This window comes from Vitis vinifera, chromosome 1 (assembly GCF_030704535.1).
Source record: "Vitis vinifera cultivar Pinot Noir 40024 chromosome 1, ASM3070453v1".
Taxonomy (NCBI): Eukaryota; Viridiplantae; Streptophyta; class Magnoliopsida; order Vitales; family Vitaceae; genus Vitis; species Vitis vinifera.
Genome location: NC_081805.1, coordinates 27,598,925 through 27,613,864, shown reverse-complemented (window position 1 = coordinate 27,613,864; position 14,940 = coordinate 27,598,925). Strand labels below are relative to the sequence as shown.

Sequence of the window (14,940 nt, the reverse complement as noted above, 5' to 3'; positions counted from 1 at the left end):
AAGTGATCTTCCATTATCTGCAGGCTATACATTATTAATACCAATTATTTTCCATGGGGCTCCAAGATTTGCGGCATTCACCATATGAAAAGTGTACTAGAACGATACCTGGACTAGTCTTGTGAGTTTCATCCATCCCATTCAAGAACCAAGGAGAACACAATCCAAATGGAAAAATATGTACTTGAGCATATAACAGTCTGAAAATTTTGAATGCCGGTTAGAAGTTGGATATATCTCAATGAAACCAAATTCTGAATCTAGTTTGTATGGATTGTTCAATGAGAAGAAGTTGGGATATCATGGGTTGGTCCAAAATACAATCATAGCTAAGGTGATTATTAGCAATAACGAAGTTGCTTTATGTGCTTCACTTCATTATTGGACACCATGGTGGACTGGACCAAGTAAGATAGGAGGATCCAAAGGATGGAGCTTGGTCCAAGGGCATTGTCATTTGGGAAATATCAAAGGTGGTGAGCGTCCGAATATAAACCAGTCGTAGTATATGGACTAGTGGGGGCTATCACAAAGTTTTGGTGTTAGTGGCAGGGACACGTAAAGGGCAGAGGGTCCAATTCCAAAGGCACCGAGGAGGAGCAAATGGGTGTGTGTCTGATGGTGGGTGGGGCCTGAATCAAATGAGCTGGGGCTGTAGGCAGTGAGCAGTGGTAATATCTACGTAGTGGGGTGGTGCATTGGATGGAAAGCGTACATGTATAAAAGAAAGAAACAGATCATCTCTCACGAGACAAGAGTGTAGCTAATAAGAGAATCAACGCAACACAAAAGAGTGTTATATACGGATACGGCATATAACGTGGTTGAACAGTAGTGATACATGTAATTTTTGATTTGAAAGTCGAAAGCCAGGAATAGGAATAGGAATGTGGGTGGTGGGGGCGCAGCAAAGCAGAGCTCTCTCTCTCTCTCTCTCTCTCTCTCTCTCTCTCTCTCTCTCCATATTCAGGAATCTAGGACATGAAGACACGTAAGGTGGCGTTCTTGACGGAGTTGCAGATGGGGCATGATTCCACCCTCATCTCACAGTCTTTGCAAACGCACAGATGACGACATGGCAGAAGAAGTACCGAGATATCTGCCCCTCCACAACATTTGCACGTCTTCCGTTGTTTCAGCTCCACGTTCACTCTTCTTACCCTTGTCTCCGCTTCGTCTGTTTCTGTGTTGCAGCACGACTCTGCGTCTTCCGCTACTCCCTCCGTCTCCCCAAAGCCTTCAATTGCTTGCTGACCCGCGTTTTGGACCAGCATCTGTTCTAGGCTCGACCTCAGGCTCGACACCCTGGCTTCACTATTCTTTGCAGCATTGAACCACATCTGGTTCTCCTCACTTATCTGCTTCACCTTCTCTTGGAGATGGACGTTTACTCTGCTCACGTTTTCCAACTCTATTTCCTTCTCCTCCAGCCTCTTCAGAGACTGCTGCTCAATAATCGACAGCAAGGATCTGCAATGTTTCTTTCGCGTCTCCTCCACTATCAATCTGAGTTTCTGGTTCTGAGACACACGAACAAAGGGCATCACAATCAATATTAATATACATATAAAAATTGAAACAAACCATCACCCCCACCAAACCTACACTCAGCACTTAAATGAAAACACAAAGTAGTGAAATTGGGAAGGAGTTTGTGAGATGGAGCTGCTACCTGATGTCGGATGAATGTGTCCAAGTCTAGATTGTGGGTGCAGAGATAGGAATAGAGCTGTTGGGGGATGGAGGAGAGGGAAGATGTTCCGCTGGCAGAAGTTCCTGCGCCATCATCATGCAATCTATTGTTGGGTAGTTCAGGGAACATGTGCAAGGGCGATGCGGAAGTGGCAGCTGTTGCTGTAGGGGCTGCGGGAAGGTTAGGGGGAGAGGGCGTTGGAAGAAGCTGGTGTTGGTAATGGAGTTGGTGAGTTTTGAGGGTAGCAACCATTTGATTCTCTCTAGTCCTCTTGCGGGATCCGGACGCATTGCAAGTCAAATCGCTCTCTGGTTCACTGAATACTGTTCCGTTCAATATATGCTGCCCGGCTATGCCTATTGGGATTGGATTACCATCATCATCATCAATAGAAGAAGAAAACAACACAAGATTCAGTTACATTGCATAAATCGCAATACTAATACAGATGGTCCGGACGGCATACCGTAATTCTGGTAACCGCCAAATGGAGTCCCGTTCATGTTCTGCAACTGTTGAATCTCCTCCAAGGGATTGCTCCGAATGCTGCTAATTCACAAACCCAAGAGATAAATTAAATCTGAAACGAACCCATGTGTGGAATATAATAGTAGCACATAACAGAGGCAAAGAGGGCGAACCAGAAAGTATTGGAAGAAGGATATTGAGCCTGCACGGCCATTGCTGCAATTCCAAGTTGCTGCCTAGTTTCTTGTTCTTCTTCTTTTCTTGGTGAAATGCCCGCTTCCTATCTTAATAAATGAAATCGCAGAGGGTGGCAAAAGCAGACCCAGAAACGAATCCCCAAAGTTGTCTGCTCTAGTTTTGTCTAAACATATATATATATCTCCTCTTCCTAGGGGGGCTGGCTAACAGGTAAGAGGTGGGCTTTGCTTGCTTTTCCATCGGGTATGTGTTTAATTCGATATTTTAATGGGCTAAAAAGCAGTTGAGTTTAGGGGGTTTTGTATCATAATATAATAAATAAGAGAAAAGAAAAAGGAACAGAAAAAGGCGTGGGTGGGGGAAGCGGTGATGGTGGAGCTGAGGCATTCACATCATCATCATCGCCATCGCCATCACCATCTCCTCAGGATTGATATTTGATATAAATGAAAGGGAAAAGCATATGAGGGTGGGAGTCAGCAATCAGCAGTGGAATGCCCCCAACCGACAGTCAAACCCATTACAAACACGGGAAACCCATCACCCCCATATACCTCAAAAAGTAAGTGCCTTACACTATTTATTCACTCTCACCACAGAATACGCCACACCAGTGACCCAGCCCCCTTTTTGGCTTAGCTTTAAGAAACAAGGCAAAGGGTTTTGCTTGGTTTCATAATCACCAGCCTCACTGATAGAAGCAGTCTGCCTCACTCGTGCCGGATAGAAGCAGTCATTTAGAGATCTGGCTAGCACATTTATTCCTCCCAAGTCCTTTTACTAATTTGGCTGCATGCATCATGCTTCTGACCCGTTCATACCACTCGTACAATTCAGATTTCATTTCACAATGAAGTCTGCCCTCGGCCTGCCCCTTCACCACCCACCACCCATTACCCATTTCATCATCTCACCATCCGCATCACTCAATAATAAGCCACGTTGGTGGGTGTGACCGTGTGAGGGTGGATAGAGGTGATGTGGGAAACGGGAATCAGTTGGGATCCAGTCTCCCTCGGGAAATGGAATAGGGGAATACGTCATCGGCGAGGGATTAACCGGCCGGGAATCACTTGACGTGCCGTGGTATTCAAGGAACAATCAAACTTTAATAAAAGGAGAGTTGTATAACTGACGTGTTGTGGGGAGTGTGGACATTAAGGATCGGCCACCCTAATCCATTACTCATTACTCAGCACCCAGCTCCCAGTACCCGGTACCCAGCAGGGCCAGCACCCCCTCTATGCCCTCTCGCATTAATTAGAAAGCAAAGAAAAAGAGAATGGGCATGGAACGAAGGCGACGGATGGGGGAATCCCATTCCATCCACGGTCCACCCATGAGGGATGAGAGAAAGAGCTGTGTTTTATCCGTATGTCGGAAGTTGTCTGATCTGACACTTACTGCTCACATAATATTATGGACCCAACGGCCGCTGACATCTCGCTTCCCCCTTTGTCCCTTTCACTCTCTCTCCCCCCCATTTTTTTTTTTCTATTACATATTTTTTTCTCCTTCTCTTCTTTTAAACATCAATTGTTATACTGGTACCCAACTTTTTGTACCAAAAGATATTACCGCACGAAGACAAATACGGTGGGAGTTGTGTCGTATTATCTAGTAATGTATGATAAAATAATAAATGGAGGTTTGGTGCGTTGGTGGATAACCTTTGAAAAATGGGGTGAGCAGTCGTTAGCTGGTGCTTTTAATTGGAGGGGCCGGTGGATGGTGAGGCGTCCTCTCCCCCCTTTTCATTAGTCAATTCAGGCTGCTCTGTGACTCTGTCTTTGGGACACCTATTCACATCCCACCACTTACGCCTCCTACCCTCCTCTCCTTTTGCAACCCCCTACATGTGACTCCTCTTGCTTCTTCCCATCTATAAAATCCCAACTTTTTCACTTTTACAAATTTCTTTTGGACCATTGAAGAGGAAAGAGGGAGTATTCATCTCACTTAGTTCATGGATCATGTCAAATGTGATTTTAGAGTCTTAATCACTTTTGATTTTATTGCCTTCCATTCCTATTTTCTTCAGGTACAGTCTTAACGAAATAAAAAGAAAGAACAGTAAAAAAAAAAAAAAAAAAAACCAAGGGATCTAAGACACTGGAGATTGTTTGGTGGGATCCATAGAGTGATGGGTTGTCCAATCATTGGAAGGTCCAGTGTGGTACAAAATAATGTTGAATCAGAAATAAAATAAAGAAAGAAGATGAGGACTGAGGAGTGAAATAATCAGTCGTCACCGACAATGTTTGGCCACTAAAACACATGATGACTTGGGGCTGGTGGTAATGAGATTAAGTTAAGCAATTAGATTTATGGGAGGGAGTAGGGAGCAGCATCCCAGCCTTTATTTGACTAAGCGGGGCGTGAAGCATCTTAAAAGCCACAAACAAGTCTTTCTTTCTTTTTTAATTTTTTGGGTGGGCACAAAAGGACAACCACCCATTCCTCCCCTGGGCCACACCTTTTCAATTCATGGTACTCCCCATCAACCTTGGCCCCACTTCAACATTCCAAGATCCATGACTTGAGTTTGGGATTTTCCCGACATCAAATTATGGTTGGAATTGGATTCATCTTTTTCATTTTTTTTCTTTATCTTTACAAAAAGGGGAAAAATACCTCCGCCTATTGCTACTATTCACACCACTAACTTCTCTAAGGTCCCTGATTGATCCTTTCCCTAAGTTCAGTTAATTGGTCCCTGCCCCCACTTTTCCTTATAAAGACACATCAATCTCCCCCTCTTCATATAATGCCAAAAGGCATCCTTGGTGCTTTGCATGCGATTATGACTAATGAATGCATATATTATTCTCTTATCGCCCAATTTCCACGGGCCGAAATTCCACACCTGGACCCCCACCCAGTTACTTCATCTTTTATAGCATATTGCTTTTCTAAAGTTAAACCCCGTTATTGTCATATGAAAAACAGTGGAAAAACAATAAGTTAAGATACTTGTTTGAGGGTCCATAAGACAGTGACCGGGAGTGGGGGATGCAATGAATGAATTCTATGGTTGTGTCCAAGCCAACTTCCTCCAATTTTAGGCTCCATCCCTTTTGGATTATATTGATTATTGGCCGAATCATTGTAGTTGTGTCCTCTATAGACATTACTCTTATAATAATATTCGAAATAAGACTGGCAATGTTCATTCATGGACACAGGGTATAGGTTTATAGTACAGATGAAATAGTTGTCACAGTAGAAATGCAGAAGATTGAAGTGGGGTGACTTGAAATGCAGTACATTTAATTTAGGGGGAAGGAACAAGTGTGATGAAGAAAGAGAAAAGAATAAATACAAGGAAGGGGAGAGAGGTGGTGGAAGAGTGGGGAAGCAGAGGTCGCTGTCTATCTCAAGAAAAATTGAAAAAGACAACAGAAGGTGGATGGGTAATTGGTAATTGGGTAATGCTAATGCTGCTGCTACTGTTTTGTCTGTTTGTTTGTGGCTCTGACACTGTGTCAGCTGCTAACCCGGGCTCCTCTGCCATTGCCTACTCAATGACTCTGCACCAACCCATGCCACCGTCCCCTACTCGCGCTCTCTCTCTCTCTCTCTCTCTCTCTCTCCTCTTTATTGTTTTAGCTAATCCTCTTCTCCTGCTGCTCCTCTAAAAGCCTTCAGTCACTTAATCCTTTTCTTCTGACATTTTCTTGGTTGATTTACAGTTCCTGTCTGACACCCCCATTTATATAAGAACAAAAGTGTTAAGCATTCAAAGAACTGAATGATATTTGAACCATCAAGATGCTTTGTTGTAGAAAGTGTTGATCATAAAATTCATACGGTGAAAAGTTCTAGCATTTGTTCTATCTCAAGTAGGCTCACGTCATGCCCAATTTTCTAAAGAAACGTGCGCTTAATCAAAATAAGGATTCACAAAGCCATTATTATGACTCTTGATATTCTGGTTTCCCATATGAAAAAACAAAAATCAAATTTATGATTCATTTTGAATTTTCTGAAGAAAATCCCAAACTAGGCACCGTCATTTTGAAGTGCTCCATCACTGTCCTCGTCTAAATGCTGGAAAATTAGACAAAAATTTAATGAAAAACGTGTTACAGACTACTGTTTTTACAAACAAGTCCTACAAATGAGTAGTGAAGATCCTAACCCTTATAATCACTGAAATGCTGATAAGTTGTTAAAGTGAAACAAAGAAACATCTCGCTTGTGAATTTGTCTGAAGTAGTATGGAAGCATAACCGACACCTGCTCAACTCTACTAATAGAAATGAGGAATAGAAAAAGTTTTCCCTAAATCATAATTTCATATTTTACATTTCCATATAAAGACTACAAAATTGAAGATACAGTACAATTAGATGAATTTAGCAGATTTTTTAAAGAGCTTCCAAGGACCATAACCCGAACCTATCCAAATCCTGTGATTTTGGCTGTTGAATACCTGCCATTATCTATTTAATATGACAGATGAATGTGGGAGCATGCATTGGGCAATTAATTAAAAATAGCAGTACCAGTAGCTGATGGGAGTAGAAGCTACAAAAGACATTTGGGAGGAGGGGAAGAGAAATATTATGTTGAGGTTGAGGCCCACTCCATTATTCAGTGGCTGGCCATGTGTTTGAGATCCACTGTCCCCAACATCCATCTCAACAAATGCCCATCGCTTTCCAACATGAATGGCTACAGCCTACAGGTACCTCTCTACCTCCCCCTGCTAAAAAGATTAAAAGGTGGAAGATAGAACTACACCCATCAGGCCATGATTCAATTTGAAAATGCATGCGTGGGAAGGATGGAGAGAAACAAACATAAGCACAGGGGGAAAAACAGAAAAAAGAAAAAAAAAAGGTGAAAGTGGAACACCCAGATGCTCATTGCTCAATGAAAGAGATTGTGCTTCCTTCATAATCCCCAAATTCAATCTCTAGTGGAATATGGCTTTTTCTTTAAACAAGCAAAAAGTAAAATATTATGCTTTTTCAGGTTTAAAGGAAAAGGCTAATTGAGGAATGCTGGTGACTGGTGGCCAAAGACCCACCAATTCTATCATTACGTACCCTCTGGTCCCCTTTAAAGATCTCACAATGTAGGATGATGCTTACTACTTGGTGTCAGAAAACCTGCTTCTCAAGCTATCATAAAAGAGGTGGGCCTTCTTCCCCCACCATTTAAACATCAAATTGGAGATATACGTACTGCTTTTATGTTACATTGTTGAAAAGTTCTCAAGTCAATTGTCAACCACTTTGTTGGTTGGATATTTGGCAATTGCCATTGCCATTTCTATTAAGTTGTATATATGAAAAATAAATTGTGACATAGCACATGATCTAAACTTGGTGGGGCATCACATGGATAATAAATTCAATTGCAGTTGCTTCCCTATTGAACCAGAGGATGAATTCAAGACTCTGTTTCAAAGGTGAGTTCATCATATTCAAGGTAATTATCGTTTCAAAGATACACAATTTTTCCTTCTCAAAACCCCCAGAAAGGAAAGCATGATCAATGAATCACCCATATGCAGATTGTTTTCCAAACAAGTCCATGCCCTTAGGGTCATGAGTCATGACTAGGAAGGAGTGGCATGTGAAAAGTGGTCCAAAATTGTTCCAGCTGCATACACAAGAAAACTCGACAACCATTATGATTTTTGGCTTGGCTCACCCATGCTATTCGAGTGTGGTAGCTATAGTGTAACATCCATTTAATTTCCATATATTCCAACCAATAGGGTGTCTAGGTTCTGAAGTATTGATTAGGGTAACCATATAGAGTCTTGATGACTTCAACAGAGAGCACTTATTGTTTGACCATCATTCATCTTATTTCAGTACTTCCCTTCCCCCCCACCCCACACCCTCATTTCTATCTGTTTAAAGGTCCTTCCTATCCTATGCTTTATCTTTGATCATTAAGCCATGAGCCACACAATAAAAGTATTTCATGGTTACTTTATGATTGGTATTGAATCAAAAGATTAAGGACTATGCATTTATTACGGGTCATACCAGTGGCAGGTGTAATCATCCAATCTTGTTGTGGACTTGATTAGGGCTCTTTAATAATATAATAGCTCAGCTGGAAATAGCTCCAAACAATGCAGGACCTAGGATGTAATCATTTAAATTTTCTTTTTCAGGGCAGCTTAAATGTTCTTCGTTTAAGGATGAAGGAACAAAAACAATGGTGAATTCAGGCTGCGGATTTCCCTTTCCTCAGATTTTCATCAACCAAACCAAGAATTTGGATTGTAAATACACTTGTTGGGTTGTTAAACATAGTGATAAATTCTTCCATGGTGTGTGTTTGGAAAGGTTGGGCTTTTCACTAAATGAACCAAGTGAGATGCACCTAAGATCCTCACTAGAGTAATAGTTGGGTTTTGTGTGTTTGTTTCTTTACCATAATGCGCATACATACCAAGCATTTCCCATGTAAATAAATATTTAATTAGAGTTTTTATTTGGTTGGAATCTGGTGTGCTTTTTCAAACCCTTCACCCTAATTAAAGTTGTTGGTGAACACATATCTAGAACCCATGTGTGGAAAGTGATATACAGCATTTCCCACAATCACAATGTGGCGAAGTCTTGCATCTTTTCTTGAAATGGTTCTTTAATGGAGCAAAGCTATGCTTGTCCACTAATCTATATTGCACTAGCATCAACAGCCATAAATAAATATTTCCTAGTTTGGAGGCACTTTCTCTTATAATCTTATTGGGCTATTGGGAAATGTTCTCTTTGTCATCTTTCCCTCTCACTGAATATATGTTATTTAGTTTGGGGGCATTATATGTATTTATTGGGATATAGGGTATTGTTCTTATGGACATCTTGCCATATCATCCCAATTTTCCCTCTTATTTATCATTCTTTGCCCATGATTTCTAGCCTGTGGATTTCTTTCCCTTTTGTGACAGTAAGGAGTCTGCCTTTCTTCTTGGCATTTGAATCAGCACAGAGCCCTAAGACATACATGCTGGCTGGCATCACTCAATTTTGAATTCTGCATGTTGGCATGTCAGCCTCTTCAACTTTAAATTTGGATTGTTCCCACCCGGTGTTCATTTTAATAAGTAGAAGGCAGCAGCATCTGCAATTAATAATCTACACTCGTGTGATTATGCAGATGAAACCAGTATGTATACTATTATCCATAGGACTGTCAGACTTTGTAAAAAAACTAGAACTTGCATAGAAAAATAAATAATTTGAGAGTTAAGAATTGAAGGAAGGCACACACATCTATTTCACAAACGAGAATGCCTATTATAGGCTTACAACCAAACGGAAATTGCAAAAAAATCTCAATTACTTTCAAATTTTATTGGCACTACTTCTACTAACTGAAAATAGAAAATTATGGAGCAAGAATCTGATATGAAACAATAACAAAGACTAAGTCTAACTAAGACTTTTTCAAACTTCAGAGCCAAACTCTCATGAGTTCTAACACTCCTCCTTGAGATTTGCCTTGGACATGCCAAGCTTCAACCTTAGGAACTCCAGCCTTGATTTAGGAAGTGCCTTAGTCATTATGTCAACAAGTTGCACATCAGTTGAGCAATAATGCAACTTGACAAGTGAATTCTTTTCAGCTTCCCTTGTAGAATGAAATTTTACATTTATGTGTTTGGTCCTGCCATGTTGGACAGGATTTTGAGCAATAGCAATGGCTGACTTGTTGTCACAATAAAGCTTTGTTGGTGAGCTTTGTTCTTGGCCTAGATCAGCAAGAAATTTCCTTAACCATATTCCTTGATTTGCAGCAGTTGCTAAGAAGATATACTCAGCTTCTACAGTTGATTGTGCCACTACTTCTTGTTTTCTTGAATTCCAACAAACGACACCTAAACCGATTGTAAATACATAACTTGAAGTGCTCTTCATGTCATCAACACTTCCTGCCCAATTACTATCAGCATAGCCATCTAACTTAACTCCTCATGTCTTTAAATACCAGATGCCAAGATTTGTTGTACCTCTAACATACTTTAGCACCCTTTTTGCAACTCCCATGTGAACATTGCTAGGTGAACTCATGAATCTTGAAAGCAAACCAGTTGGAAACATCAACTCAGGTCTGGTTACTGTCAAGTATAGTAGGCTGCCTACCAAGCTTCTATATGTAGAGGGTTCCTTAAGTTTCTCACCATCATTCTTTGAAATTTTCTCATTTTGTGCCAGCGGAGTTGCTACTTCTTTACATGATTCTAGCTTGAATTTCTTAAGAATATCAACAACATATTTTCTCTGTGAAATGAATATACCCGAGCTGCATTCGTATATTTCCATTCCAAGGAAGTAGTTCATGATGCCAAGGTTAGACATCTCAAATACATCTTGCATTCCCACTTTGAACTCAACCGACAATCGTACATTGCTTCTAGTCACTAGCATGTCATCAACACAAAGTGACACTACCAATTGCAAACCATCCTCATTTTGTTTCAAATACAAAGTAGCTTCATTTTCACTCCTCCTAAATCCAAGTTGGATCAAGTGAGAGTCAATTCTGCTATACCAAGCCCTTGGTGCTTGCTTCAAACCATAGAGAGCCTTTTGCAGCTTGTACACTTTGTGTTCATGCCCAATAACCTCAAAGTCTTCTGGTTGTTGAACATAAATTTCTTCAAGAAGTATACCATTTAGAAATGCTGACTTGACATCTAAATGGTACACTTTCCATCCCATTTGACTAGCAAGTGCAAGTAACAGCCTTATAGTGTCATGTATGGCTACTAGTACAAATGTATCACCATAGTCCACTCCAACAACTTGAGTAAAACCCTTCACAACCAATCTAGCCTTGTGCTTGAAGATTGAACCATCTAAATTGAATTTGGTTCTGAAAACCCATTTTACACTAATTGTCTTCTTAGCTTCAGGTAATTCTGTCAACTTCCAAGTTCCATTTCTTTCAATAACATCAATTTCAGCTTTCATAGCCTCAATCCATTATGGAAATCTTGCAGCTTCTGTGTAACATGTAGGCTCAGCATGTACAAGACTGCACCTCTCATACACATTAGATAATGACCTTACCTTAAGCATTGGTGTGTCTAAAGTTGCTTCAACATCAAGTGGATCTTCTGTTGGTTCAAAAATAGATGGAGTGGTTTGATCACATTTATAGACTTTCTTCAAGTCCCAATTCCAGTAGGAATTTTCATCAAAGTGCATATCTCTACTTATCACAATTTTCATTCAACTCAAGCTATAAATTCTATAACCTTTTGATTCTGCTGCATACCCAACAAAAACACCCTTCTCAGCTCTTTCATCAAGCTTACCTCTCTTGATAGATGGCACATGAAGGTAACACAATGAACCAAACACTTTCAGGTGCTTGACAGATGGTTTTTCACCAGACCATGCCTCTATTGGTGTTTTTCTCTAAACAGACTTAGTCGATAGTCTGTTAAGCAAATATACTGAGGTGCTAACTACTTCAACCCATAGAAGCTTTGGTAGCTTCTTCTCAAATAGCATGCACCTCGCCATCTCCATTACCGTTCTGTTCTTCCTCTCAAAGACTCCATTCTGCTGCAGTGAGTATGGAGTTGTCAGCTAGTGTACAATTCCAGCTTCTTAACAAAAAACATTGAACTCTTTTGAGGTATATTCACCTCTATTATCAGTTTTGAGCACCTTAACCTTCTGGCCACTTTGAGTTTCAACCATTTTCTTGAAGCTTTTGAACACAAAGAGCACTTGTGATTTGGTTTTTAGAAAATAAACCCAAGTCATTCTACTGAAATCATCAATAAATAGTGCAAAGTAAACATTGTTGCTTAATGAGGCTATGCTCATTGGTCCACAAATATCTGAATGAACTAATTCCATCTTGTGAGTAGCTCTCTTGGACATATTTTGAGGGAATGATTTGCGATGCTGCTTCCCTAGCTCACAACTTTCACAAGTTTGAGCATTAACTGTGATTTCAGGTATGTCTTCAACCACACCAACTTCTTGCATGAACTTCAATGACTTCAAGTTGAAATGACCATATCTTTTGTGCCAAACAACACTCTCATCAATCTTGGCGCTAAAGACATGACCTTTAACTAAATCAAGCTTCAAATAAAAGCTATTTCCATTCATTTTAATTTTTGCTATCTTTGTTCCATGTACATCAATGATAAAACAAAAATTTTCTTTAAAAGAGATTGTATATCCATTTCTTAGGATTTGTGTAACACTAAGAAGATTTTGATCTAGTTCTGGAATGTAAAGAACATTAGTGACAATTTTTGTACCTCTCTTGGTGCTGATAGCAATTGTCCCTTTTCATTTGGCCTGCACAACTTCATCATTTCCCAACTTGACATTTGGTTGAATTGATTTGTCAATGGAGGTAAAAATTGATAGATGTTTGGTCATGTGACTGGTGCAGCCACTATCAATGAGCCAAGTATTCAGTTCTTGAGAACTGAGTGCTTGTGATGCCATAAATAAATGCTCATCATCTTTTTTGTCTTCTTCAATCACATTTGCATGTTGTTGTGTTTGCTGCTGAGATTGTTTTTTCTTGGCTCTACAATACTTCTCACTGTGGCCAAGTTTATTACAAAAATTACAATTAAAAAGAGGTTTACCTTTGTACCAACAATCTTTCTCAACATGGTTGGTTCTGCTGCAATGAGAGCAAGACGAAAAGTTTCCTTTTCTTGAAGATCCTTTAAGCTTTCCCTTTGTTGTTCTTGAAGAACTTCTTTCCTTGCAGGTTTCTAGAACTCTTTCCTTTATGATTTGCTTGAAAAGCACCTTTAGTAGCTTCATCACCTCTCATTAAGACCCTTTACTCCTGTGCATGAAGCTTGCTGGTTAACTCTGCAATTGTGAGACTTTGCAAGTCACAAGACTCTTCAATTACAGAGATCTTGGCTTCAAACTTTTGAGGCACTAAAACCATGATCTTTTCTACCACCTTTTGATCAGTATATGCCTCACCAAGAAGCTTCATTTGGTTTACAACATCCATTAACCTGCTAGAATAATCTTTCATAGATTCGTTGTCTTTCATCTTCATCAATTCAAACTCTCTCTTCAATGTGAGGAGCCTGACAGTTTTGACTCTGTCACTACCCTCAAATTCACCTTGGAGCTTGTCCCATACCTATTTAGGTGTTTCAAAGTCCATGATTTTGGTGAAGATGTGGTCTGCAAGTCCTGAATATACCAGTGTTTAATGGTGGTGGATCAACTTCATACATCACAACATTCCACAAACCTTGAGACCTTAAGTAAAACCTCATCTTGACAGCCCAAATGTGATAGTGTTCACCATTAAACACTGGAATAACAGAGAAAGTACTGCTGGAAGTAGACATGTTTGCACCACAACTGCCTGAAAAAATAAATCACTCAACCTCACTGTGTTTAGCACTCAAAACACTTAAAGAAACTTTGCCTCACAACCCGTAAGAACAGGGCTTTGATACCACTGTCAGAATTTGTAAAAAAAACTAGAACTTGTAGAGAAAAATAAATAATTTGAGAGTTAAGAATTGAAGGAAGGCACACACATCTATTTCACAAATGAGAATGCCTATTTATAGGCTTACAACCAAACGGAAATTGCAAAAAAATCTTACCTACTTTCAAATTTTATTGGCACTACTTCTACTAACTGAAAGCAGAAAATTATGGAGCAAGAATCTGATATGAAACAATAACAAAGACTAAGATGGTGTTTGTTTTTTGACTGAATAGAAAAAGCCAAATATTTTGGCTTTTTCTATTCAGCCAAAAATACCTTATTGATACTAACCAATATAATTAAAGTGAACTTATTATCAATAAGTTTAGTTTAATGATGTTGGTTAATGTCAATGAGTTACTTTTAGCTGAATAGAAAAAGCTAAAATATTTGACTTTTTCTATTAAGCCAAAAAACAAACACAACCTAAGTCTAACTAAGACTTTTTCAAACTTTAGAGGCAAACTCTCATGAGTTCTAACAAGGACCTCATTGGATTTTCACTGCAGTTGTTTACTAGAATTCCCTTTCTGAAATGAGTCAACTTTTGATTTGGCTGGGTTGGGTGTATTCAGCTTAGAAAGGACTACAACATCCAAACATGACTATCTCCCTGTGGCTAAGCTCAAAGTCAGCAGTAGAATATGGAGAAAGCTAGGAGTGTGGCATCAACTATAGCCCTCCCTTTGACTTGGCTTATGGTCTAAGAAACTGGTGTTTTCAACAAATTATAGAGATGCATACACAATGGAATTGTTTTGAGTAATCAAGGCGTAATGTTTTACATGTGTGATTGATAGTTAAGGCAGACCCTACCACCTTCTAGGCACATTAAAATCAAACCATCGTTTTCACTTTCCAACTACTCAGTGATATTACATGCTTGATTTTGAACATGAATTTGAAAATCCACACATCTGGCTGTAATCAGATCAAGGAGTGGGTGATAAAAATATAATGTTGTAGTTTTGCATATGATTGTTAAAAGTCAAGAGTAGAGCACCCTCTGTCATAGATTAAAGTCAAATTGTAGTTTTATTTTCCAACAATCAACTTGAGATTACATGTTTTATTTCAAGGTTAAAATTTTGAGACAC

At 39.6% G+C, this 14,940-nt stretch overlaps 1 protein-coding gene across 1 annotated transcript; it reads right to left on the bottom strand.

Annotated features, from left to right (window-relative positions):
• Positions 1 to 744: 744 nt before the first annotated feature.
• Positions 745 to 3,643, bottom strand: LOC100267666 (probable BOI-related E3 ubiquitin-protein ligase 3). Its single transcript, XM_002274685.5, has 4 exons — positions 2,335 to 3,643; positions 2,160 to 2,239; positions 1,673 to 2,049; positions 745 to 1,520 (listed from the first exon to the last, which is right to left on the bottom strand). The coding sequence occupies exons 1-4, from the start codon at positions 2,373 to 2,375 to the stop codon at positions 975 to 977; spliced, it is 1,044 nt and encodes a 347-aa protein (XP_002274721.1). The 5' UTR covers positions 2,376 to 3,643; the 3' UTR covers positions 745 to 974.
• Between the last annotated feature and the right edge of the window lie 11,297 nt (positions 3,644 to 14,940).

What these genes read in the sequence shown, in the direction of transcription:
- LOC100267666 (XM_002274685.5), bottom strand. Translation starts at nt 2,375, where the DNA reads ATGGCCGTGCAGGCTCAATATCCTTCTTCCAATACTTTCTG. An exon ending in CCTTCTTCCAATACTTTCTG is followed by an intron (nt 2,240 to 2,334) that starts GTTCGCCCTCTT and finishes GTGAATTAGCAG; the next exon opens with CATTCGGAGCAATCCCTTGG. An exon ending in TGGCGGTTACCAGAATTACG is followed by an intron (nt 2,050 to 2,159) that starts GTATGCCGTCCG and finishes CAATCCCAATAG; the next exon opens with GCATAGCCGGGCAGCATATA.